Below are 27,395 nucleotides of genomic sequence, written 5' to 3'. Positions count from 1 at the left end.
TTTCAATTATTTTGGCTAAATATCCAGAAATGTGATTGCTGGAAATATGGTTTTCTATTTCTAATTTTTGAAGAACCTCCATACTGTTTTTCATAGAGGCCATACTATTTTACTTCCCATCATTAGTGTGCAAGGGTTCCAATCTCTTTACATCGTCGCCAATACTTATCTTTTGGTTTCTTGTTAACAGCCATCCTAACAGGTACAAGGTGATATCAGCGAAGTGTGGTTTTAACTTGTATTTCCCTGATGATTAGTGATGTTGAGCATCTTTTCATATATCATTAAACATTTGTATGTCTTCCATGGAGAAATGTCTATTTAAGTCCTTGCCCATTTAATTGGGTTATTATTGTATGAATTATATACTGAGTTGTATGAATTTCTTATATATTTTGGAGTTATTAACCATTTATCAGATATAGGGTTTGCAAATACTTTTTCTCTTTCCAGAGGCTGCTTTTTTACTCTGTTAATTATTTCCTTTGCAGTATAGAGGCTTTTTAGTTTGATATAATTCTACTTGTCTATTTTTGCTTTTGTTGCCTGTGCTTTTGGTATCATAACCAAAAAAATCATTATCAAGACCAATGTCATGAAGCTTTCTCTATGTTTTCTTCCAGGAGTTTTACAGTTCCAGGTCTTATGTTTGTCTTTAATCCATTTTGAGTTGTTTGTGTGTGTGTGTATGGTGTATGGTAAGGATCCAATTTCATTCTTTTGCATGTGAATATCCAGTTTTCTCACCACCATTTCTTTTTTTATTATTTGTTTGTTTTTATGGTGACATTGGTTAATGGAATCCAGTAAGTTTCAAGTGTACAATTTAACAGTAAGGCATATATATAATGCATTATGTGTTCACTTTCCATAGTTAGATTTCTTTCTGTGACCCACTTTACTGTATCTACCTCCTCCCTCTTCCCTCCCCTCTGGTAACCACTAGTCTATTGTCCACGTCCATGAGTTTTCTGTTCATTTGTTGCTTTTAGGTTTATATTCCACATATAAGTGATATCATATGGTTTTCAACTTTTTCTGTCTGGCTTATTTCACTTAGCATGATTATTTTGAGGCCCATCCATGTTGCCGCAAATGGCAGTATTTCATCTCTTCTTATGGCTGAGTAGTATTCCATTGTATATATGTACCACAGCTTCTTTAGTCAATCATTTATGGTAGGGCACTTTGGTTGCTTCCATGTACTGGCTACCATGAATAATGCTGCTATGAATATCAGTGTGCGAATATCTTTTTGGATATGGGTTTTCAAGTCTTTGGGGTAAATATCCAAGAGAGGGATTACTGGATCATATGGTAGATCCATTCTTAGTTTTTTGAGGAAACTCCAAACTGTTTTCCATAGTGGCTGTACCAATTTGTAGTCCCACCAGCAGTGTATGAGGGTTCTTTTTTCTCCGCATCCTCTCCAACACTTGTTATTACTTGTCCTGTTGATAATGGCTATTCTAACAGGTGTGAGATGGTATCTCATTGTGGTTTTAATTTACATTTCCCTAATAGCTAGAGATGATGAACATCTTTTCATATATTTGTTGGTCGTTTGTCTGTCTTCTCGTGAGAAGTGTCTGTTCAGGTCCTCTGTCTATTTTTTGATTGGATTGTTTATTTTTTTGTTGTTATTGAGTTGTATGAGTTCTTTGTATATTTTAGATATTAGGCCCTTATCGGAGACATTGCTTACAAATATATTTTCCCATTCGGATGGTTCTCTCTTTACCTTGTTGATGGTTTCTTTTGCTGTACTGAGCTTTTTAGTTTGATGTAGTCTCATTAATTTATTTTTGCTTTTATTCCCCTTGCCTTTAAGGTCAATTTCACAAAATCCTCTTTAAGTCCAAAGTCCATAAGTTTAGTTCCTATGTTCTCTTCTATGCAATCTATTGTTTCAGGTCTTATATTCAGGTCCTTAATCTATTTCGAGTTAATTTTGGTGTGTGGTGATAGACAACAGTCTAGTTTCATTCTTTTGCAGGTGGCTTTCCAGTTTTCCCAGAACCATTTATTAAAGAGGCTTTCCTTTCTCCACTGCATGTTTTTGGCTTTTTTGTCAAAAATTATTTACCCATATAAACATGGGTTTACTTCCCATCACCACTCCTTGAAGAGACTTTCCCCATTTTTAACTCTTTACATCCTCTCAAAGATCACTTGACTATATATGCGTGAATTTATTTCTGGCTTTATGTTAGTAGCATACTAACATATATATTTATATATATATATGTATATCTGTCTTTATGTTAGTAGCATACTGACCTATAGTATATATATATATAGTATATGATAGTAGCATACCGTTTTAATTACTGTAGATTTGTAATATAGTTTGTAATCAGGAAGTGTGATTCCTCTAGTTTTGTTGTTCATTCTTAAGAACTTTTTGGCTATTAGGGTCTTTTATGATTTCTTATGAATTGTAGGATATATATTTCTTCTATTTTAGAAAAAAATGATGTTGTTTTTCATATTTAAGTCTTAAAGCTCAGAATTGATTGATATGGTGTGAAGAAGAGGTCAAATTGAACTTTTTCCCATATGAGTAACCATTAATCCAAATAACATTTAGTGAACGATCTTGCTTTTCCCACTAATATATATTGGCATATGTCAGTCATATACAAAGTCTCCCCATATGTTCAGTGCTATTTTTAGACTCATTAACATGTATCATTACCATATGTTAATTTGATTATTTTTTTACCAAAATCACACGTCTAATTACTACACATTACTCTTCCTCACTCCAATGCTGCATCTGTCTCTGCTACTTTAATAAATCTGCTTTTATTAAGTTCACCAGTAAGCACCACATTGAAAAATCCAAGTGGAATTTTCCACATTTAACTTTATTTATCTTTTAGAAGATTTCAAGACAGTTGTTCATTTTCTCTCTTGGATTCCATAAAATAAAATATTTCTGCTTTTCATCTGTAATCACCAGCCACTGCTCAGTGTCCGTTTTGGCCTCTTCTCATTTACCTCATCTAAAGATAGCAGTTTCTTAAAGCTCGATCTTATATTCTTTTCTTTTTCCTAGCTATAGTGTCATTTTGAGTGATCACAGCTAGGTCTTCATGGCCTTTTATATATTAATGGCTACCAAATTTATATGCCTTTATGAACCCCAGAATTATAGCCATTGATAAAATAAATATTTATTGAGTATCTACTATTTACCAATCACTATTCTAGGTGCTAATTAATTATTCAGTAGTGGACAGAAAGAGGCAAAACTCTCTGCCTGCGCAAAATGTTTATTCTAATAGGACCCAATTAACAAATAAAAACATGAACTATATAAATAATACTTTTGATTATCAGAAGTTCTGTGAAGAAAACTAAATCAGGGGAGATACTTAAGAACTTTAGAAATGGAGATGCTGCAATTTTAAATAGGATATAAATATGACAATCTTACTAGAGATCCAATAATCAGAAGCAGAGGTCAGCAAATTAGGACCTGAGGGCCAAATCTAGCCCAGCATCTGTGTTTGTATAGTCAGTGACCTAAGAATGATTTTTACATTTTTAAATAGTTAAAAGAAATCAAAAGAAAAATAATATATTATGACATGTGAACATATATGAAATTCAAATGAATGGGTTCATAAACAAGTTTTCATTGGGACATAGCTATATTCATTTACTTACATATTATCTACAGCTCATTTCATGTACAATGGCAAGATGAATAGTTGAGACAAAGATCATATGGTCCACAAATGCATCGTCTGGTCCTGTATGCAAAGCTTCCTGATCCTTGATCTTAACCAATTTGCTCTATTGCTTGCAAACAAAAAGTCTTATATGACAAAGTTCTTTTTAGATTCAATGCCAGAAGAAAATATATAATTCTTTAGACAAATGTGTTTGTTTTCTTTAATAAACAAGATTTCTTTTTTTAATTCAGCTGCCAGGAAAATTAAAAGCTCAATATGACCAAGTTCAGTAACAATGACACTCCAGGTGGATAGACACCTCTATTATGCTTAATCCTTTACCAATATGTGTTCATATTTATGTATGTCTATCGTACTATCTTGTTTTATATTGCTTTTAATTTTATGAGATGTCTATAATTTTGTGTGAAAGTCAATATAATGTGAACAAACATAAGGATAAGTTATGTTTGGTATATAATTTTTAAGAGGTCATCCTTAAAACTGTAGTGACCAGACTGTCTTTCTCTGTTAAGAGATTTGGAATGATAGGATTAAACAAGTACATGTTTAAGTTCATGAAAAGGCATAGTGCTCCTTTGTGGTGAAACTATTGTCCTAATTTATGTGATATTTAATATTCTTATACATGCGTTAGGGAAAATATGTAATATTATTTAAAAGGTTTTTCTCAAGATCCTTCTTAAATAATTTTATGCAGGAAAGTACAAGTCTCAATCAACTGGGAAACTTATTTCTGTGAAATAATTGATGCTTTGACACTAATATTCTTATGCACAATTGCCAATAGAGAAAGGAGGTATATTAAAATTAAAATGATAATCTTACATCATGTGTTTTATTATCAAAGTAAAGGTTATAAAATTAAGATTTGGGTTTTTTAAACAGCTCGTTTGAATCTCCTATAAAAGACTTCAAAAATAATGTGTGAAGAGAGAAAAATTAGTTGGGTGTTTTGTTTGTTTCCATGTTTGTTTTGTTTTGCCTTATTCTTGAACCTTTTTCAATACCCATCAAAAAGTCAAATCAATGGAACTCTTTGTGCGTTTGTAGGGAGATTTCACTACAAGAACTTTCTTAAAACTAGTAAAAGATAATTTTAATATTAAGAATATTAGCTCTAATATTCCATGAAATTTAGTTTACATAACCAGGTCTTTTTGTTAAAAGTACTGAATGAATATATTAATAGTGCTCCCCCCATCATACTTATTACTTATATAAACACAAGTTAGGCAACAGAAGCTTACTAAAATTCCAGGTTTTATTGTTCCTGGTTGTAATTATACCAATTCAGTTTAATAAAATTACATATCTCTCATGGATTAATAAAAACAAACAAGAATTTTCACAATCACGCTATTATTTGGCTTTAGAGTACTTACAAAGTGGTAATCAAAGATCACATAATTGTAACATGTTTATAAGGATTCAGAGACTTCAATATATCTCAAAGTATAGAATGTTAGAAATAATACATTTACTTATTCTCAATACAGGTGAGAACCACTCTTCTCTATGTTAAGGAGGAAAACCAAAGTTTTTTTGTTTTGTATTGCTTTTAAAGATTATCATTTTTACCTTGAATGCTAACACTTCATAATTATTTAGATTTTAATTAGGGAATTGGAAAATATTATTTATGCAACTATTTTTCTCTGTCTACACCCATTAAATTGTAAGTTTCATGAGGCAAGGACCCTACCTATCTTGTTCACAGCTTCATCTCCAGTGCCTGGCATAGCATCTGGAACACAGTAGGTCTGAAATAAGTGAGTGAGGCAAAGAGCATGGACTTCAGAGTCAGAACTCTAGAAACAGAATCAAACAGACTCTGCCATTAGAGTCACTAAATGTGTGTTTCATTACCCTCTTATTCTTGGTCTACATTCTTCCAGGTGTCCCAGATCTGGAAGCCAAGTATCTCTTGAAATAACCATAAAACAGTATCAGCAGGTAAAAGAAAGCAGAATTGATTTGATCAGTCTTGCTAGACTGCAAGTTCTGTATGATAGGAACTGTCTGATTTACCACTGTCATCCCAGAGACTGGAACAATGTATTGAGTCTAAGTAGGGACTTAATTGACATTTATTATTGAATACTGGAACAGGAAACAGAGCTTTAAACACCAACCTATATGTCAATATCTATATAAATATATATAAATTCTTGAATAAACTTTCTGTCAGACCTCAGCTCTCAGCCCAGAGAATTTCACTTCCTTTTTAAAAGAATTTTCCATTTTCCTCTAACCACACAATATTTATTACAAAATTAATAAACCATTATTAAATCAAAACTCTTCTAACAGAGGATTTAAATGACAAAATATTACCATTAACAGTAAAGAGGATTTGGAGTTTGGGGTTTTGATTTTATTTGCTTCCTAACAATATGGATGAATGGTTCTCAACTATATTGAGAATTGTTAAATGAATGAATTACTGCTAATTGTATTGCGCTCTGTAATTTACTGAAGCGGGTGAATCATTAAAAATGTGCTAAAATTATGTAACCATTGATTTTACTACTTTACCAGGCACTCTGAAGCCAAGTAATAACTGTCAGATTAAAAAGGGAAAGTCTCTTTGGATGAACTGGAACTTTAAATTGTGCCATTAGACAAGAGAGATCTTAATTGAAAGTATTGGGTGTAACTTGGTGGCTGTGCTGGGTTGTTTCTCTTCTAACAGTAACTGGTTCCCCATAAGAGTGCTACTTCCCATTAATTTCTCAGTTATTATCAACCTAAAGTTTGATACAAGGGTTATAATAATAAGCTATTATTATAATTATTTAGCTATTATTTAGACTCTGTCTCCTGATTTTTCCTGAGTGCTAAAAGGATACTGCTACCGTTTCTCACAAAATCTTCCCAAATATGCATTTAAATTTTAATCTTAGAAATGGAAAGATCATGAAAGAATATAAATTCTATGAGTTTAAGTGACTGATCATCCAGTTGGAATATGGCAACTAGACTGGGAGACTAGCTGACTAGAACTCAAGTGTCCTTACTGTTGATTCAGCAATTTGTCCATCATACTTCACCTATGCTACCTCCAGTTTGTACCCAAACCACAGAATCTCTTGATCTTCACATTGGCTTCTGGAAGTAGAACCAATAACTCTGCATTAGAAGATTTATGTCCAAGATCTGGAATTACTTCACATGAGCCTGCCATACCTCATCTGAGCAACCAACCTGTACAAGTTTTCAGATGGCTTGTGCTGTATGATTTAACCCTGATATCATGATGTTGAAATTCCAGTCAAAAGCTAAGATTTATTTTCAGTGTATAGGAAGATGATGATTGGGGAGTGTAAGGAAAGCTTATTTGAAAGAATACATGTGAAAAGAAAAAAAAAACAATAATTAAGGTATGATAGATATTTGTCTACCAGATAATAATGTACAACAAGTAGCAGAATGGCTAGATCATTGCCTCTGTAATGCAGACTTGGTCCAAATTCAAGTCCCTCTGTGTATGTAAAAGACAAGTCACTTACTCCCTTAACAGCCAAATTTCTGTATTAGTAAATTGGGAATAATTTTGTTCTTTTTTTTTTGGAAAAAATAAAAATTAAACATATTAAGATTATTGACCTATTAAATTCACGAAGATTAAAAGATTAACACCTGATATTAACAATGTTATTCTGAAAAAGGACACATGTAAACTAATATTAGTTAAAGCTCTTGACCTTTTAAAACAAACTATAAAAATAATAATATGAGCTAGAAAATGTACCTACCCTTTGACATGGAAAATCCTATTCTCAGTGTTTAACTTAATATAATCAATCATTAGCCATCTTAAATAGCTAATAATAAGGAGACTGATAAATATATTATGACATACCCTTTAAATGGAATACAAATGTTTATGCAGAATATATTTATAACATAAAAATATATGTTTACAAAATCTTGCAGAATAGATGTGGCAAGCTATGTTTCTGTGAGTTGTAGGATTATAGGTGATTTTTTATATCTTCTTTTTCTAGTTCTTATTTCTAACTTTATATAACAATTATATATTTCTATTAAGTAAACATTTTTAGAACTAAAATGGCCATATAAATAAATACATTTACTCTGACATTTATTCATTCTTGGTAACAGTGATAATAACAGAATGTGTGAAGCTCTACTCTGGTTATGAATGTATTCTCAGACACTTGACCACAAAGGCAGCAGACCTAATTCTAAATATATGTGCTTGTTAATCAGGATTAGGGTACTAATAAGGTCAATATGTCTCTGCATTGATTTAGGTGTTTTTATTGGTTTTAGAGTAAGATTAACATTCAGTTAAAATGCTAATCTTCCTCAAGGATTCTGGGTCCTCATAATTTTTTTAAGATGGTATCTGTCCTATCACCTTGCAACAATTAGTTAGTTCCATTTGTGAAACTACAGTTATTCTATGGAAATGGACTGCATAGACCATGTACAGTTAATTAATATCAGTTAATTAATGACTTATTAGTAGTCAATGAACTAAAGTTTTGCTTTTTCTCCTTTCTATTGTTTTCCGTCTTCAAACCAGTTACTTGACTATTAGCACATAGGTAATTTGAGTTTTATTTAAAAATATGTAAAGAGTTTCAGTTTCTGACAACCTTTTATGTCCAAATTTTATCGCTTTTTCTATTGCCTTCTTTAATTCACGCCATCCCAATCTAGATTTATCCCTTCTCTTTTTTTAAAAAAAATCTTACATGGTTCCTTATATTGTATTTCAAGCATCAGTACAATTTAGAATAATATGTTTATTTCTGTGGTTGTCTTTCCAATCCCATTAGACTCTGGAGCAACACAAGAGCAGGGATTGTATTTACCACTCCATAGCAATTACTACAATACTCTATAAAAACCATGGTTCTCTTTGATGTAAATGCAAATTTTAAAAGATGACTATTTTCCTATTTATAAATGCTACCATAGTATAGATCCTTCCTTAATCGGCATCTTCTATGTCTCAGAGATGATCCCAGAAGAAATTAGGGTGGTGAAGACTTCCTCAAGAAAGTTCATGACATAAAGAAATGAGGAAGAATGCTAATGTGAGAAAAGAATGTCTGAAGGTCTCAAGACAGATCATGACTCATAAAAAGCAGAAGTAGGAGAAAGCTTCCAGATTGTACCACCGTGTGCTCTTCTTGACTGCAGGACCTTGCCCAGGAGCAGGGCATGAAGGGGCATCTCAGGCAATTGGCAGTGAATACTAGAAGAATCTATTTCTTATATAACAATTTGTATTTTTATTTTAGTCTATTTTGCACTATTCTCTCCACCCTCTTGCTGCCTTCTGCTGTGCCAGACAGGGATGCCTATGGTTATTTGGCACTACTAGTAAAGGAGTTAAAAATGGCTTTCAGTACTTCATAGAATGCAAATGAATGCAAAATCAAAAGCAAACGGCCTGAGCCGAAGGACAGGTATCTTTTAGGCATTACCATGAAAACCGGGAAAGAGATGGGAAATTGGATGGGGAGTAGAAAGCCATGAAGCCCTGGAAAAAAATATTTAACAAATATAGTCAACTAATAAAAACAAGAGAAATCACAGGAAATTAAAATATCTTTTTTTAAGTTCAGTAAATAAAATCCAACCATCTGCATATCCTACCTTTAAACTAGTAAACTGCAAAAGCTGTGCAGGAAGCACTATAATCTCATTCAAAAATAGGTGTTTCAATAGCCACTTTTTCAGATTTAGAGTTTGAAAACAGATCAATCAAGGCAGCTCAGAAAAAAAAATAATAGGTTAGCTACAAACACCTACTCATACTATAACACCATCTGCAGCATGTAATTCATTCATGATTTAATTTTTCCCCAAAGTCTAAAGTCTAAATTATGTTTGTGTCTTTCCATTCAATGTGTATGTATATAGAAATATTCACCCAAATTACTCTCCAACTGAGGTTCTCTTTTCATCTATATTTAAAGACAACAGTACCTACCAAATACCAAGCAAGAACCAAGATTAAAAATGGTGCCAGTCATGACCTAGTTCTTGTAGTTTATGACTGGTAAAGGATGAAATCAATTATAATCATACTAGATTAAATTATTTGCTAGCACTTACTATTGTTTATCTTATGCCAGCACTATGCAGGCACTCTTCATTCTCCAGCTAACTAAGTAAGGTGGGTGGTGTGGTGGTATCTCCATTATAGCTGTGAACACAGAAGCATGGAACCCATTCCTCATGATCTAAAAAAAAGCCAGGCTACTGAGCAAATCAACCATAGCCCTATAATGTCACCTTCTCATTCTTGGACTATGGTATCAAATAATTCCTTCGTCCCCTCCTCAGAGGCAGAGCGGTGAGAAAATGAAGTACAAACTAGCTTATACTACTACACTAAAGTAATTTCGACATGGCACATTAAGAAAAATGCACTTAATATTATTCCTAGAGAAACGTTCGAATCATTCATGATTTAACTTAGTTATACAATGTCTCCCTATCCTACCAGAGAAAACTAATATTACCTACTACCTGACACACAAAAAGTTCTCTAATAACTAGCTAACAGCAATATAAAGCTTGAATTGGAGCACTCTTAAACTATGCCAAAAACTCATGACAAACTATGTATATATTTGAATGTTCCAAATTAGTATCACAGAAAATATTACTTAAAGTTCTCATCTACTTGTAACGTTTCTAATAAACCCTTTAGTTCTATTTTATTTAACTTCTGATATATAAAAGGAAAAATAAAATTGAGGTTTCAGATATAGTCTACTTATTCAGATAAAACCTATAGGTCAGCTAGGAAAGAGAAATGTCAAAAATAACTCTGAATGCTTACTCTGTAATATTTCAGTAGATAACAACTAAGAATCACATGGAGACGTGACAATAGTTAAGTTCCCTTGACATGTTTAGGTATAGATAGAAAAGTCACAGTTTTCAGATATTTGAGGCATGATTTCATACCATAGACTGAAAAATATAGTTCCTTGTAATGATAGATTAGGCTATCATAGTCTATCTTGCTCAACTAGAAGGTTACTTAAAGACCACAGGAAAAATATGACAGTTATTTCATGCACCTGTCCTGGCTTAGTCCCATCAAGGATTCTGGGTCCTCATAATTTTTTTAAGATGGTATCTGTCCTATCACCTTGGAACAACTAGTTAGTTCCATTTGTGAAACTACAGTACTTAGCTATACTGATAAAAAAAAAATGGGGGGGTGAAGTAATTATTGAATCATTATAGAATTTTGTTCTATAATTTTTATACAGGATCCCTTGAATATATGTGTTTGGATTGTAAGCAAGTTCCGATACATAACAGTACTCAAAAGGATTCAGATGCAATTATCATATAATCTTAGTGTCAGGACCTGTACTATGTTCTGCCTGTATCCTTTACTGGCAAGTAATTAATTTCCTCCTGAAGCATATAGATCACTGTGTTTTTAAATATTTCAAATATTTCAAATCATCTGTCATACTCTCCTCAAGTTTTCAATTAGCCAAACTAAATTTTCATATTTCCTTTAACTATTCATCTTACAAGATTCCCAGAACTGTATACCATCTTGATCATCTTCTGGTAACTGTGCAGCCATTTGATAATATTTCTTTTAAAATATCTAGCTGGAAATTGAACAAATACTTTTCTCTGATCCGATTAACATAGATTGTATTGGGATGATTATTACCTCTCTTGATCCAAAGACAAAGTGCTTTTAATGCATCTTAAGACCAGTTATTTTACTATATTCAAATGTATATATTTACATGGCATATTTAACTCAGCATATTTTTCTGTGGAGCAGTTCTTGGAAGGCTAGTGCCTTCACTCTTGGGTTCAGCTATACATTGCTATAGGAACCTCGTGATGTATTTAAATATTGAACCAAGAAAATTATGCTGTGTATGTATAAGAACATCATCCTTGTTTTTCACACTTAGGAATACAAAGAAATATCGAGACTCACTTTTCTAATTAAAAAAAATATATAAGTAAACTGATTAAAAGGAAGTTACTTTAACTTGCAGGAAAAATAATATATCACCTACTATATTTGGAAGACGTAGAGCGCTTCCGTGATAGATTAGGTTTAAAATTAACCCAGGATTTTAAAATATTCAAAATCTCAATTTCTTTAAATTCTAAAAGCATAATTCTGCCTGAATATTTTGCATAATTCTGCCAGAACTTTTCATATAGTGGGATCTTCTTACTCATAGTTTATGCTTATTACAAAACATAGGAAACAAGAAATGAAGACCAAAGAGCTTTTTCTATTCATTTTTCCAAATTACATGTTAAAAAAATAGTAAGACAGTAGAAAATAAAAAATAATGATAAGATTTTAAGCTTCATTCCATAAAACAAGCTGAAAAAAAAATGCAGTATGATGAAAAATATGTGGCTTACACAACATTACACAAGTTGTACATTTTTTCATATGGTCTCCAAAACAGAAAATAAAGTCCCCAGCCATTTACTTCACTTGAATTATTTCCCTGTAAAGTCATTTCAAACTGTAGGATATATTTTTTGAGCTTTTAACCATCATCCCTTCTTTTTTTTTCCATAATCTCCTCTTTTCCATGTAAATCCTCACTCATTCCACCAGTTTCTCTTGTTTTTTAAGTGCATAGAATGTTAGCAAGTAGCAAAGCTCACAGGATGGATTTTGGTTATTAAATTTAAAACTAATCTAAAGCAGCTATTGTAATTAGTAGTCAATAAAATACTTTCAACCAAATAAAATTAATCTAGGTAGTGTTCTGTATAAAAAACATTGCCTAAGGCTACCTTTCATGATAAAAATGCTACAATCTCCATGTCAGTACTGATTTTAATGCCAAAATTTGTATTAGAGAAAGCATTATTCACATAAGACAAGTTAAGATTGAATTAAATGACAATGAATAATTTGCTTGTGGGTTAAAGCTGAATTAAAAAAAAATCCATATAACTAAATATGTGGGAAAGATAGAAGGAAATCTCAGTAATTGGGGCAAAGGTTTTTCTCTAATTAGCTGCAATATATCATTATATTCTATTGTATTAGCAACTGAAAAAAATAAAGCTCCCTTAGAATGAGAGAAGCATCAGAACAAAGACATTTGGCTTCATACATTATATTTCAATTTTTTTCAGGGTATATATCCATAGTCAAATATGGTAACAACCACCGTTATTAAAGTATTTGAAATAATCAACAAAATGTAAGATAAAGATAGCAAAGCAAGTATTTGGCTTATTAGGGTACAGAAAGTCTAATAGAGGTCTCTAACATCAAATGCGGGATAATTGTTAAAATTGAGAAGCTGTTTACTAAAGTTACATCATCAAGTACATCCACATTACTAAGAATGTGACTATAACTACAGAATTTATTTCAATATTGTCATCAGTCTTTCATTTTCTTTTTTCTACCCTTGTGGAAGGCCTGACAGGCACATAAGTCATCTGCTCTGGTTATTAGGTTTACTACTTCTTGTTCAATATAGGATATGGTGTGTAATCTATGAACACATTTTTAAATTCAGCCTCATTGACTAGGCAATTCGTAGGAATCTCCTATATCTCCTTCCCAGACTGAAACTTTGGCATATGTCTCTTTATTTGCAGTACTGTTACTATAACTTCTTATGCATCTGGGTGGAGATTTTATTATTAGTCTGGGAGAAATCGATACAAGCATGAGGAATTTGCTGCTACTTTAAATTAAACTTCAGATGTTTTATATGTGCACAACAAAACTGTCATATTTGCCACAGTTATCTAAATCTGCTTCTCCTATTAGTCAAAAACTACTTAAAGGATTCTCCATTCAGTTAGGAAGCACATCCATGACTTTTTTTATACAAAAGCTAATTCATTTTAATATTTTTACTTATTTCTTTAAAAATATTTTCATTTAAATTAAATATTTTTCACTTTTAATATGAGCCTCTCCATCTTTTTTTCTTACTATTCCATTCTCCATCAGTACTCTGATAATCAGAAGTACAGTTCTGTGACCACAAATGACAACAAGTAAATCAAAAAAAAAAAAAAAGTGATAAATAATAGGAACTATAAATCCTTCCCAGCTGCATGGCATGTGCACTTCTTGATACACGCCATGCCAGTGTATTATACCCTAACTATATCATGAAGCAGGCAGTTGAACAGGTCCTCAAGGGGTAGCATATGCTATGGGTTGGGCTCTTTTCTAATGTAAAAGGCCATTATTCCATCATTTTACTCATGTTTTCTGTCAGCTACCACGTGACCCCATTGCATTTTCCGGACAGAAAAGCTTCTGCTGGAGATGGTGATGGACAAGGTACATGGTTGCCTCTTGACCTCGGTTTCACTGAATGTAGATCTCAAAGGACAGCCTACATTTGATATCTTAAACACTGACTATCACCTGCTCCCCTGAGTGCAGTCTCTGTTCCTTCTTTGGATATCCTCCCTACTAACCATGTATTGGCTCACTTACATATAAATTAAATTCCACAGAAATGTAATTTTTCTTTTTTCCTTTGTGGTCACACATTCCATTTAAGTGGCCATTTAACCAGAAAATTTATACTGCATCTTGTAAAATGTTGAAAGAGCAGTACATCTCACTCTCTTTCATGATTCTTCTACATAGTTAGCCTTGAGTAGCTCATCTGCACTCCCTTTGAAGGCTTCTCTCCCTCATTTCTCATATTCTATGTTCATTCCCTACATATTCCCTCAGCCATCTTCTAATAACACCTCCTCTGGCTTAAAAAACTATCTACTTGTTGTTTCATGAAATTCCCCTAACTAAACATCTACTTTGTAGTTTGCTCTTTCCCTGTGCTATTGAAAGGTATTTGTTAAACAGGTCTTATAGAAAAACTACCAGTCAACTCATATTAATAAAACAAATAAAATTTGTGGGAAATGGCAAGGAAAGCAATGTGCTGTCTGATTATTACATATGTCAAAAATCAGTACCTAAAAATAATACCCTTCACTGGTGCTTACAAAGTAAAATAAATTATGATTGTTTTTTTCTAAAAGTCTTGTGTTTAGAAAAGGGAGAGATTTAAGTGGAGGATAGCAGACATATAATTTTTTTAGTGTATAAGTAAGGTAGTTTCTTTCTAAATGGTCAAAAAGTCAAAAGAGAAATCAAGAATAAAATATACCAGGAGAAATGGCAGCATTGTTAGAGTTTTAGAGGAATGCAGCAGATTATTCTGACTGGTAATGAGAGTGTTTTATGGAAATTAAGTAATTAGTTGTTTTCAGGAACTACAATTTCTAAATTGAGTGTGATGACTAGTACTAATTTATAGTTAATGGTTGAGTGCTTTGTACCTTCTAAGCACTCAGTAACATGATTGATTGATATGTCACTTATGAAATACAGAGTAACATTTATGAAGTAATTATACAAGTAATATGTGAGTGAGAAAACTCCAGGCATCTGAAGATCCTATTGAAATAGAAAATAAATAACAACAGTAATAATCCATACCTTCTCTGTGTCGATGCCTTTTGACATGGACCATGTTGAGACAATATAATCCATGACTCGTTCACTAAGGCCTTTGGGGACCTGATAGAGTTTGAGAAAGTCCCGTACATTATTCAGCATCTCATGGTATCGGTTGGTATTGGCATACATTTGCTGGAAAATTGTGGTAACATTTCCAAAAATAGTTGCATAAAGAAGAGCTGAAAGAGAAGAAATGATGAAAATAAAACAAATATCTCAAGTGCAATAAATAATGTGAATATAGGCCCAATAAATGAATAATTTGACAGAGATGTCTTTATAAACTTTGAGGGTTAATGCATGCTAATCCCTGAAGAGTGCTGGAATCTAATATTCACTCCGTAAATGTTATCTTCAGCATGATAAATATAATTTTATGAGCATGCAATATTCTAGTCAATGTGGCAAAATATGAGTCGCTAACAGATTTTGTGAAGAATTAAATGATCTAAAGTTATAATTTCCCTAAGAAATTCTAGCCTTATGACTAAAGTTACCTTCTAGCCTTGTCCTTCTGAATGAAGCCTAAAAAATTTGAATTTTCCATGGATTAATAATCCAGTTTAGAAATGTATGCTCTTTCATACTGCTTGCTCCTTCCAGCTTTTGGAATACTTTCCTACTTATAAAGATTTTTGACAGAACATAAAAAATATAGAGAATGAAGACAAATTAAAGTGTTCTAGTTTTAGACGGTTTTAAAGGAAAACAGTCTTGGAATTAACAGTTAAAATAAAACTTGGAAAGTGCCTAAAACTTCAAGTTATTAAACTCATGTCAGTATGTCAGTGTTGTAAGCTTTTCGATTCTATCCTTTAATTAAGAGTAAAGCCAGCTTGCAGACCATTCATATTTATCTACAGGAGCCTATAAATGAGATAGGGTTTTGTAATGCCCCTGACTATGACCCTCTCCCTCAACCTATAATTTACCAATCCTTTTCTCATCAGATCTGGTTAGGCTACTAATGTTTACCTGATCTTATAAAAGCTTTGAAAAGCAGATGAGTTCAACCCAAATTGAACATACCCTCGAATGTACACCATCCCCACTCTATCCTGTCCCTTTGGCTTCATTCTCGTTTTAACATTAAGATCTTTTGAAAGGAGGCAGTACTTTACCTTAATATTCAGTAAACAAATGTTTAGTAACCACATCCATTCTGTAAGCATTTCACAAATAAGTAGAATATCAGACAATGATCATTTCCATTCTATATCCTCCAAGCATTTGAAAAATGACTCCTCTAAACAAAGTATGGGCTGTTTCATTTTGCCATTTCATCAACAAAAATCCCATTTGATGGAAGTGGTATAAAATCAAGCTAGTGAAGAACTTTCAGTCAAGATAACATAGTAGGTAGACACTGTGCTTGGCTCCTCTCATAATCACATCAAAATTGTAACAAAACTTACAAAACAACCATCATTGGAAATCACCTGAGGTCTGGCTGAACAGAAGTCCTACAACTAGAGACACACGTAAGAGGCCATCTTAAGACTGATAGGAGGAGCCAAGGTGGGAAATGGGCTGGTCCCACAACAGTGTGTGGTGACCAAGAATCAGAAAGGCTATATTGGCTGCAGAGGTTCCCCCAGAGGAATGAGAGGTCCCAGCCCCACATGGAGTTCCCCAGCCCAGGGTTCCAGTGCCAGGAAGAGAAATTCCCACCACCTCTAGCTGTGAAAACCAGCAGAATTTGTGGCTGAGTGAGATGGAGGGCTGCGGGAGTTACAGATATTCCTCTTAAAGGGCCTGCATACAGACTTACTCTCTAACAGGCTCACTTGCTCTGAGCTCCAGCACTGGGGCAGTTGTTTAACAACTGTCAAGGACATATGGGGAGGAACTAAATTGTCTGGCCTCAGGGCAAGGGCTGGAGAGGCAGCTTTCTCCCAGAAAGAAGTGCTGGCAGAATCCATTGTTCTTTTGTTGGGCCCTCCTCCCTCCTGGCAGGCAGCTGAGTCTCCAATAACCTGGCTAACACAAGTTTCCCCACCCAGGTGATTCCTTGAGGTCCCACCCCTCCCAACTTGTGGGCCCACCCAAACCACCTCCAGAGGCTTTTCCATACAAGTGACCTGTCTTGGACCATATTGCAGACTTTCCTAAAATCTTTCAAAGGTTCACAAAACCCAAACAAGCAGCATCTGGCCTCTACATGCTCCATATAACTTGTTGAGCAGCTCTAAGCCTGGCACTAGTGGCATCTGGCCTCAGTTTGTGGCCTGGCCTTTCGAGGCACCTCTAAGCCCAGCACAGGTGGTGGCCATCTGCAAAGTACATGGTGACTCTTGCCAGGTGGCCCCAGGCAGTGCATAGGCTGCAGCTGAACTTGGCCTGTGGTGGGGACCTTCCCCAGAGGCCCTGGGGCCGGCATTTGATCCAAGCTGGAGCACCACCTGAGGCTGCATCCGAGGACAACATACTGAAAGAGCAGAGTGAGCAGGCATGAGAGCCCTGCTAAAGTGGGGCCCCACAGGACACCTACTACATAAGGCTACTCTACTAAGACCAGGAGTCTTAGGAGCCCTACGTAAAAGACAGAAACAAACACAGAAAAGCAATAAAAATGGGGAGACAAAGAAACATGTACCAAATAACAGAATAAAACTTCAGAAAAATAAACAAAATGGAGATAAGCAATCTACCAGATGCAGAGTTCAAAACACTGGTTATAAGGATGCTCATTGAACTTAGGGGAAGAGTAGAAGAACTCATGAAAACTTTAACAAAGAGATAGAAAACATAAAAAAGAAGCAGTCAGAAATGAATATAATAACTGAAAGAAGAACACATTAGAGGGAATCAACAGTTGATTAGATGAAGCAGAGGATCACATCAGTGACTTAGAAGATAAGGTAGCAGAAAACACCAAATCCGAACAGGAATGAGAAAAAAGAATCCCAGGAATGAGGACAAGCCTCTGGGACAACATCAAGTATACCAACATTCATATCACAGGGGCACCAGAAGGAGAAGAAAGAGAGCAATAAATTAAAAATCTATTTGAAGAAATAATGACATAAAACTTCCTGAACTTGGCAAAAGAAATAAACACACAAGCCCAGGAAGTGCAGAGTCCCGAACAAGATGAACCTAAAGAGGCTCACACCAAGTCATGTCATAATTAAAATGCCAAAGTTTAAAGACAAAGAGAGAATCTTAAAAGCAGCAAGAGAAAAGCATCTAGTTACCTACACAGGAGCTCCCATAAGACTGTCAGCTGATTTCTAAACGGAAACTTTGCAGGCCAGAAGGGACTGGAATGAAGTATTCAAAATGATGAAAAGTAAGGACCTACAACAAAGATTACTCTACCCAGCAGAGCTATCATTTAGAATCTAAGGACAGATAAAAAGCTAAAAGAGTTCATAAAAACCAAACTAGTATTAAAAGAAATGTTAGAGGGATTTCTTTAAAAAGAAGAAAAAAATTAAAAAAATATGAATAATAAAATGGCAACAACTCATATCTAGCAACAATTACTTTACATGTGAAAGGATTAAATGCTCCAATCAAAAGAAAGGGTGGCTGAATGAATAAGGTCCTTACATATGCTGCCTAAAAGAGATTCACTTCAGATCAAAACACACACACACAAAATGAAACTAAAGGGATGGAAAAAGGTATTTCACAAAAATGGGGTGGGGGGGAAAGCTAGGGTAATAGCTTTTTTCTGGTATAATACTTATACCAGACAAAATAAGATTTTAAAACAAAAGCCATAATAAGAGATAAAGTAGGACCCAGTAATCCCACTTCTGGGTATTTATCCAAAGAAACCCAAAATACTGCTTCAGAGAGACATGTGCATCATATGTTCATTGCAGCATTATTTACAATGGCTAAGATATGGAGGCAACCTGAGTGCCCATCAGTGGATGAATGGATAAAGAGGTGGAACATATATGCAATGAAATATTACTCAGCCATAAAAAAAATATTTAATAAAAGAATGACATCTTGCCATCTGCAAAATGTATGGACCTAGAAGGTATTGTGCAGACTGGATTAAGTAAGAGAGAGAAAGTCAAATCCCATATGATTTCACTTACATGTGGAATCTAAAGAATAAGCAAACAAAACAGAAACAAACTTATAGATACAGAGAACATTTTGAAGGATGCCAGATAGGAGAGGGTTTAGGGATGTGGGTGAAAAGTGGAAGGGACTAAGAAGTACAAATTGGTAGTTACAAAAGAGTCATAGGGATATAAAGCATAACACAGGGAATATAGTCAATAATATTGTAATAACTATATGGTGTCAGATGGGTACTAGACTTATTGGGGTGTTCACTTGTTAAGTCATATAAATGTCTAATCACTATGTTGTACACCTGAAATTAATATAATATTGTATGGCAACTATAATTGAAAAACTAAAAAATTATTTCAAAATAATCAAGCTAGTAAAACATCTAAAGACCTTTAACATATTTTCAGAAAATCATTTGGCTTTTTTTAAGAACAATTTTTCTCTGAGTACAACAAATTATAATCTCACAACAGGAAGCTATAATTTTATAAACATTCAGTCAGTTTTTTGCTGTTACTTATTTTGTTTCCAGTGCAGACAATTTTCAAGATAGATGATATTTTGTTAAAGATTGAATAAGAAAACTATAGTGCTGATTTCTCGACTGGGTCTTTAAGCCTTTGAATATTTATACTTAAAAACAAAACAACAAAAAAAAGTAATCACAGACTTAACATCTCTATTCCACTACTGTGGTATTAAAAAAAAACAAATAGAAATAATGTGAACAAATGATGGAAAAATTATGAAACAAATATGGAATTTCACTTTTTCAGAAAAGAAATAAAAGAATGTGTTTTTAAAATAATAAGCATTTAATGAAACAATGCTACAATCATGTTTTTTTAATAGTGCTCAGCTATTCTAAGTTGTCAATAATTATCACAGAACTACCTATTATTTTGACATATTTAACTTGTTTGGCTCCCTAAGATGCTTGCAATACGCTGTATTCACCAAAGTGTCTTACTACTGGTTTTTAGTGTAAAAAATTACCATGCATTTCATCTTTCTGGATACCTTAAATATGCACATATTCTGCCCAAATGAAACATTTAAGCACTAAAATATGAAAACTACCAATGTATTAAAAGTTTACAACATTAATAAGTGAAGAATGTAATCAACATCCCAATAAGTTTGGCATATTTACAAAGATATTCACTTCTGACTCTTATTTTCATGTGAGTATGCGAAGGGCTAAACATGGTCATAATTTAAAGTAAGAGATCAATTATATGTATATGTTTAAAAATTTTTTTTTTACTTTAAAATAAGTTGCAAAAAGAGTGCAGGAAGTTCTCATGTAGCCATATGCAGCTTCTCTCAATGATGACATACCCTCTGCCCTGAATTAGACACACATATCGTCTTGGATGCCTAATAGCTGTTCAAGTCAGCCATATCCAAAAAAGAACTCTTAATTTACAACACACTCTCTCCAACAGCCAAAGGCACTTTTTCATCTCCGTAAATTGCAAAGCCATGCCTAGTTGCTCAGACCAAAAACTACAAAGTCATCCTTCAATTCACTCTTTGATTCATCTCCTACATCTAATCCATCAACAATTCCTGTCGGTCCTACCTTCAAAATGTAGCCTCAAATCAATCACTTCTCACTACCTCTACCAGCACCCTCTCATAGTCTTTAACAGTATGCATTTTTCCACTTACCAGCTTTGTGTCTTTGAATCTGTTTCTAATACTCTCTAGGTTTCTACACCCTCACTTATACACTACTATCTTCGCAAAGGAGTTGTGTTAAATGTGATAACTCATATAAAATAAGTTATAAAAGAGAGTCCAGTAGGAGAAAGCATTCATGAAATTTTACGTATCATCATCATGATCATCATCATGATCATCATCATGGAAATAGCTTCCAAATAATTAATTTTTTGTGCAACAGAAATAATATATATAAATAACATATTAATATGTATTAATAATATGTCTAAATAATATATAAATTAACCTTGGCCCTCTTCCACTTAAAACCTTTTCCATTATACATAGACTTAAATCCAACCTAGTCGTGGTCCAAGGATACATATATTCAGAGCACTGCCTTCCCTCACTGATCATAATTTCTACCAGCCATTCTCTCACTCCCTTTGCTCCATGCTAGCCTTCTTGGTACTAGTCAAACATTCTAAACCCATCCACTGTTCAGGGCCCCTTCACTATCTGTTCCTTCTGCAAGTTCTTCACCTAGTTTATCTCCTTTCTTCATTCAGATCTCTGCTCAAAATCCCAACTCATCACAGAGTCCTTTGCAGATCACCTGTATAAATATTCTCTTCTTCTAATATCACTCTCCATTCCCTTACTATGTTCTTAATCTTATTTATCACTACTTTAATTTACATTACATATTAATCTGCTTGTTTATTATCTATCTTAGCAACTAGAAATGGAAATTCCATGAGTGCAAGCATGGGCCTTGTCCATTTTGCTCACTGCTTTATTTCCAGAACACAGACCAGTTCCTGGAACATAGTAGGTGTTCAGATATTTTTTTCCAGCAAATTCACACAATAGAAACCCAGGAAATAGTTATTCGGAAACATTTTTTCAAATCAAAGTCTCACTACAGGTGAGACAAAAACATAGAAGGAATACACCTTATTAATGCAAGTAGGAGAATGAAATATTTAGAAACCCAGGTGATACATGCCCTTACCATATTAAGATAATATATAAATTGGGAAGGCCTACTGTCATTTGTCAAACATGAATGTCCATGCTTGGCCTGGCCATTTTTGTAGAGGCCTGTTATATAATTTTATCCTTTGAATGAGATACCAGATAGTCAGTTCACCTACTTTAATAATATCAAGCTAACTTGTTAAAATTTGATAAGCCCCTTGTAATATGCTCTTCTGCAGCCTTTTAGGCTTAAGACAACTTAAAACAAGCTAATTTTACAAACTTATCACATTTAAAGTTTTGGTAATTCTGGCATACACACCAGTAAATGTCTTTTCTAAAAAGCATTATATTTTTCTTATTCACCAAAGGGATTATTTTGAAGATAATTAGTAGATCAAAGATGGTTACAAATTCCCTGACATCTTTTCCATTGTGAGGCAGGGTCTGTATCTCTGCCTCCAGAATCCCGGAACATTCTGTTTTACCAATAGAATATGGTAATATGATCATATTCCAGTATCTGGGTCGAGGTCTTAAGAAACTAGAAACTTCCAATTCCTCACTATTAGAATACCTGTTCTTGGAATCTTGCTTCCATGTCGTGAGAAAACCAAGCATTCTTCTAGAGAGGCCCACATGGAGAAGAATCAAGGTCCCTGGCCAATAGCCTTGGCTGAGCTCCCAGCTCAGCACGGGCCTTAAACTTACCAATTTAAAATATTGACATGAGAAGACATTTCTGGTAACACTATGGCTACATGAGTGGTTCAATCATCACTTCTCTGTTTATATTCATATTTAATAATCATAGTTAAAACAAGAAGGAAAATGTTCCATCAACCTATGATTATATGTGCAGCAAATAGCTTGTATGTGGCTGAGCCAATTAAGAAGTGGATTTTTCAGACCCATTCAAGTCACCCCCAGCTGATACCACATGGACTAGAAATAAGGCATGTCCTCCTAGCCCTAAATAAATTACAGGTTCATGAGTAAAATAAATGGTTGTTTTGTTTTAAGTTACTGAGTGTGATTAGTTATGCAAATACAATAATAAATCCTAATAAGGACAGATCGATTCTCAACTGGGTGGGGAACTCAGGGAAGAGGATAGTGAACTCCTTATGATGCATATCAGAGCCCAATAGTATATTCTGAAAAAATACTTTTCTAAACATTTTATATATTTTATATTTTAAAACAAAAACATCTACTTTTCAAAAAGAGACATAGGTTAAAAGATTGAATAATGTCACTGTTGTCTGTGTCCACGAGTCTCTGTTTGTTTGTCATTTGTCAGTTTAGTGGTTACCGGGGGGAAGGGGTGCAGATATGGGTAAGGGGAGTCAAATATAAGATGATGGAAGGAAATTTAACTTTGGGTGGTGAACAAAATGCAATATATATATTGTACACTTGAAATTGTACACTTGAAATCTATGTAATTTTATTAACCAATGTCACCCAAATAAATTTAAAAGGATTGAATAATGCTATAACACAAATCACAGATTCCATTATTCATTCAAGCATTATTGCATTCAGTAGATATTTACTGAATATCTATTATACGTCAGCCACTACACTAGCCACTAGTGATTCAATGATAAAAAAGATATAACCCTTGCTCTCAAGTAGTATTCATTACTTCTTACAAAAAACTATTTAATTCTACAAAATCTCATTCTTTGAAAGAAGGGTACTGATCTTTTCCTTTACACAGTTTACAAAAGTCCACAAATGAACTTATAGCTATTTCAAGTATATAAACTATAGTTTATTTCTCATAGTTAAACAATTCGTAGAGCCAAAAATCTGTATTCAGCTAATTAATTGTACCTCAGCCTCCACTCCTATGAATTGCTCATGATAACAGATAAGATGATGATATCCAGGTCTCTGAAGACCTTATGTTCATCAGTCACTTCATTTTGTTTGCTCCTTAGGTCAAGCTGCATCCATTCATCTCCTTATCGATAATATGTATTTTTTAGACATTTTGTCCCTGTTCATGATGACATCTGACATTTACTTTTCCCAATTACCTTTCTTTTATAAATCTTGGCAAGCAATCATTGGCACTAGATTGAGCAATTTAAAATATTAATATGAGAATGCATTTCTGGTAACCTTTAAAGCCACATAGGTGGTTTAACCATCATTTCCCTCTTTATTTATATTCACTAAAGTCCACCTTTAATAATGGTATTAAAGGTGTGGAAGTAAATGTTCCATCAATCTGTGATTGTATGTATTGCATACGGCCTCTTAAAACATTTGAAATGACTCCAGTTGCCTTTACAACAAAGTGAAGAAGCTGATCTTCAGAAACCTCCAGTTTCAAAGTCTTATTCTCCTTTCCGCTCTCACATAATGGCTCCTGATTTCCCTAGATGCTCCTTTGTAATGACCTATATATGTAGGCACCCTCTAAGCATCCACATATGAGGCAGACATTTTTTTCTTTTCTAGTCTTCACTTAATCTATGCCTCCATTCTGTGTAGTACTTGAACTATGCCAATTATCCTAGAACTAATCTCATTAACTACTTAAAGTGTTAAATATTGAAAACTATTTAATATACTATCCCTCTCAGGGATGTTGCAATTTTGAAGGGGAAATTCCAGGCATTACAAATTGATTGAATCATTTTTGAATTAATTGTCAAATAGTGAGATAAGTTGGGGATGCAGAAAGGATCAAAAGGTAAATTTTTTGAACTTACCAAATTATAACAACATTGGACAAATTTCACTAGCTTGCAGCTCATCCCACAATTACCATAACAACTGACTCCATCAAAATAGTCTCAATAATTAAATGGCGATGCTTATTAATATCATTTCCTACATATCCTTAGGAGTCACTTAATTTAAAGAAATTAATCATGAACCTATGTTCATCAATTATTAATATATGACCAAAGGTGTTAGAAATGGAGGTGGATGAATGGAAAGATGTACAAGATTGTTCATTCAAAAGAACTCCAAGAAATTGAAGTATTAGTATAAACAAAGAATCAAAGGATCAAAATAGCTTTATCTTCACTTTATCCTTCTATGATAGTTATTTTGTCTTTCATGCTAAATAAATCAATATTCTTTATTCTTTATAATACAGCACAATTCATTTGACTTCTAATAAATTAGTACCTTCACATTGCTTGCATAGCTATAGAAGTTTTTGCAACTTTGATAAAGATGAACAGGATGATACAGAACAATACCTCTGAAATCTGAGGAACAATAATTATAGATGCTCAATGAACACTGACCTCATCATTTCAGACTCATTTATTATGAGTCAAACAAAAGCTCCCAAAATATATCAACTGTCAGGCAACCAGAGACAATCAAAGATTAAAATGTATGTTATCTTTAGAGGTCCCTAGCAGCTGATACAAAGGCTAGCTTAGTCACTAAAAAAATACTTAGCAGGGAGCTTAAATGTCTTAAGTACTGAACACAATCTCCAATGAGGGTACTCCTAGATATGCCAAACTTGGGACACTGGTCATTCTTTTTCATGTTTCTCAGGAATTCTAAAACCAGCTTAGAAGGAGGCAAGGAGAAATGTGAGGAGTTTGAGAAATAAAAAGGCACACAGACAGAGACTGCTGGTCATGCAGAGTCACTCAGAGATGCCAGAAGGAAAAGGAGATACTTTCATTTTGACATTATTTTTTGACAATCATAATGGCAAAGAATGACTAAAACTTTAGGTGACTACAAGTGACTAACGAAAAATAAGACGTGCTTGTAACAGTGATATAAAGATGGGCAAGGGTCAGCATGAACATAAGGAGCAGAATGCCAACTGGAAAAGAGAGCATAATGGATTTTTTTTTTTGCAATTAAGGAGATTTTGTTTTTTATTTTCTACGTCTAAAAGTTGTGACGATGTATTTTTGGCACTTCTTTTTTGTTTCTATTTCTTTTTCCTCTATGTTAGGAGAAGGCATATTTTCTACCATCTCCATTCGTACACATACACGTGCATACACGCACATGGAGAGTTCAAATATAATGTGATCTGATTAGTAGATGATAACATAAGTTGCATTTTCCAGGATACTTATAAATTCTTATATTGTATTTTTTATTTTAAAAAAACCTCAAAAATACAAAATAAGAAAACTACAATGATGAGATTTAGATACTGTAGCAGCCCAATGATTTGATGCAGAGATTTTCCTATGTCCTTCAAATTATAAGATGCAAAGATCTACCTGTTTTATCAGTTGTAAGTCTAGCATTATCAGCTATGGGGGAAAAAAAGAGACAATACAGTGAGTCCAGAATTGTTTCTCTATGGTGAAAAAGGAATTTTGCAAAAGTTATGGCTATTCTGTGTTTATTTTGTACTAGATACACATTTTAATTGCTTTTCTTTCTTTTTTTATTAAAGTTATTGGGGGTGCATTGGTTAATAAAATTATATAGGTTTTGAGTGTACAATTCTATAATACATGATTTGTATATTGTATTGTGTGTTCACCATCCAAAGTTAAATTTCTTTCTGTCACCATATATTTGACCCCATTTACTCTTATCTACCTCTTTTCAGTAAAGATACCTGCAATCATTTCTCTAATCTTTATGAAAATGAATACGAAAAGCAATAAATAGAGAATAATATTAAATCACTTACTCTTTCTATACATCTATATATCTGTATAGTAGGTTTTACCATTATGCTTACGTTAATATGAAAGAATTAAATATAATACTTAAAATAATACTGAAATACCTTTAAGCCAAAACATACGTATGATTTATCCAAGATCCAAAGAGTGCAGAGGTACTGCCAACAACCTAAACAAATTGTTGGTGATCCTAAGAACGGTGCCGTAGAATAGCCAAGAGCCTCTCGTATCCTCTGAAAAACAGCATCATAACCTATCTTCTGCTGACTCTGAATATAATTTATTCTTGCTTCCAAATCTTTTTCATGCAGTTCCCTGGTGGTGAATCTCAAAATATGACTACAAATTATTCCTCTTTTGGCATGCACATCTCTTTGCAATGAGACTTTATTGCATCTTCCACCAAAATCTATTTCCTTTAATCTGTGCTGGCTTTGTGACTTCATTTTTTTTCAATAGAATGTGGCAGAAATTATATTATGCAACTTCTCAAGCTAGACCTTAAGGGAACTTCCATGTTTGACTTTTGCTCTCTTGTAATGTTGCCTTGAGACCACCATTCCTGAAGAAATTTGATCGTACTGAGGGACAGTAAGGATAGAAAAAGGTCTAGCTATCCATGTAGTTCCAGGGGAAACCAAGCCCCTAGCTGAGGTGCCAACTAAATGTAGTTGCCTGTGGGAGCCCAAGCACGTGGAGCAAAAGAACTAGTTGCCCAGTTAACCAACAGGATCGTGAGAAACAATGAATCATTGTAGGACTGTCACTATGTTTTGGAGTCATTTCTTACATAGCAATAGATAACTAATATATCTCTCCCCCTTGTTGCTTCATCCT

The 27,395-nt window shown here is 33.7% G+C and overlaps 1 protein-coding gene across 3 annotated transcripts in view; it reads right to left on the bottom strand.

Annotated features, from left to right (window-relative positions):
* KCNH5 (potassium voltage-gated channel subfamily H member 5) overlaps positions 1–27,395 on the bottom strand; it is a 275,201-nt gene that overhangs the window by 92,500 nt on the left and 155,306 nt on the right. For all 3 annotated transcript variants that reach the window (XM_011384653.2, XM_023527121.1, XM_011384646.2), the window contains one exon: positions 15,199–15,398. In XM_011384653.2, the coding sequence (XP_011382955.1) occupies positions 15,199–15,398 (200 nt within the window). The remainder of the gene's footprint in view (positions 1–15,198; positions 15,399–27,395) is intronic.

The sequence above is a fragment of the Pteropus vampyrus genome, unplaced genomic scaffold (genome assembly GCF_000151845.1).
Source record: "Pteropus vampyrus isolate Shadow unplaced genomic scaffold, Pvam_2.0 Scaffold15, whole genome shotgun sequence".
In the NCBI taxonomy this organism is placed as follows: domain Eukaryota; kingdom Metazoa; phylum Chordata; class Mammalia; order Chiroptera; family Pteropodidae; genus Pteropus; species Pteropus vampyrus.
Note: the sequence above shows the minus strand (reverse complement) of the source record. Positions and strands in the feature narration are given on the sequence as shown.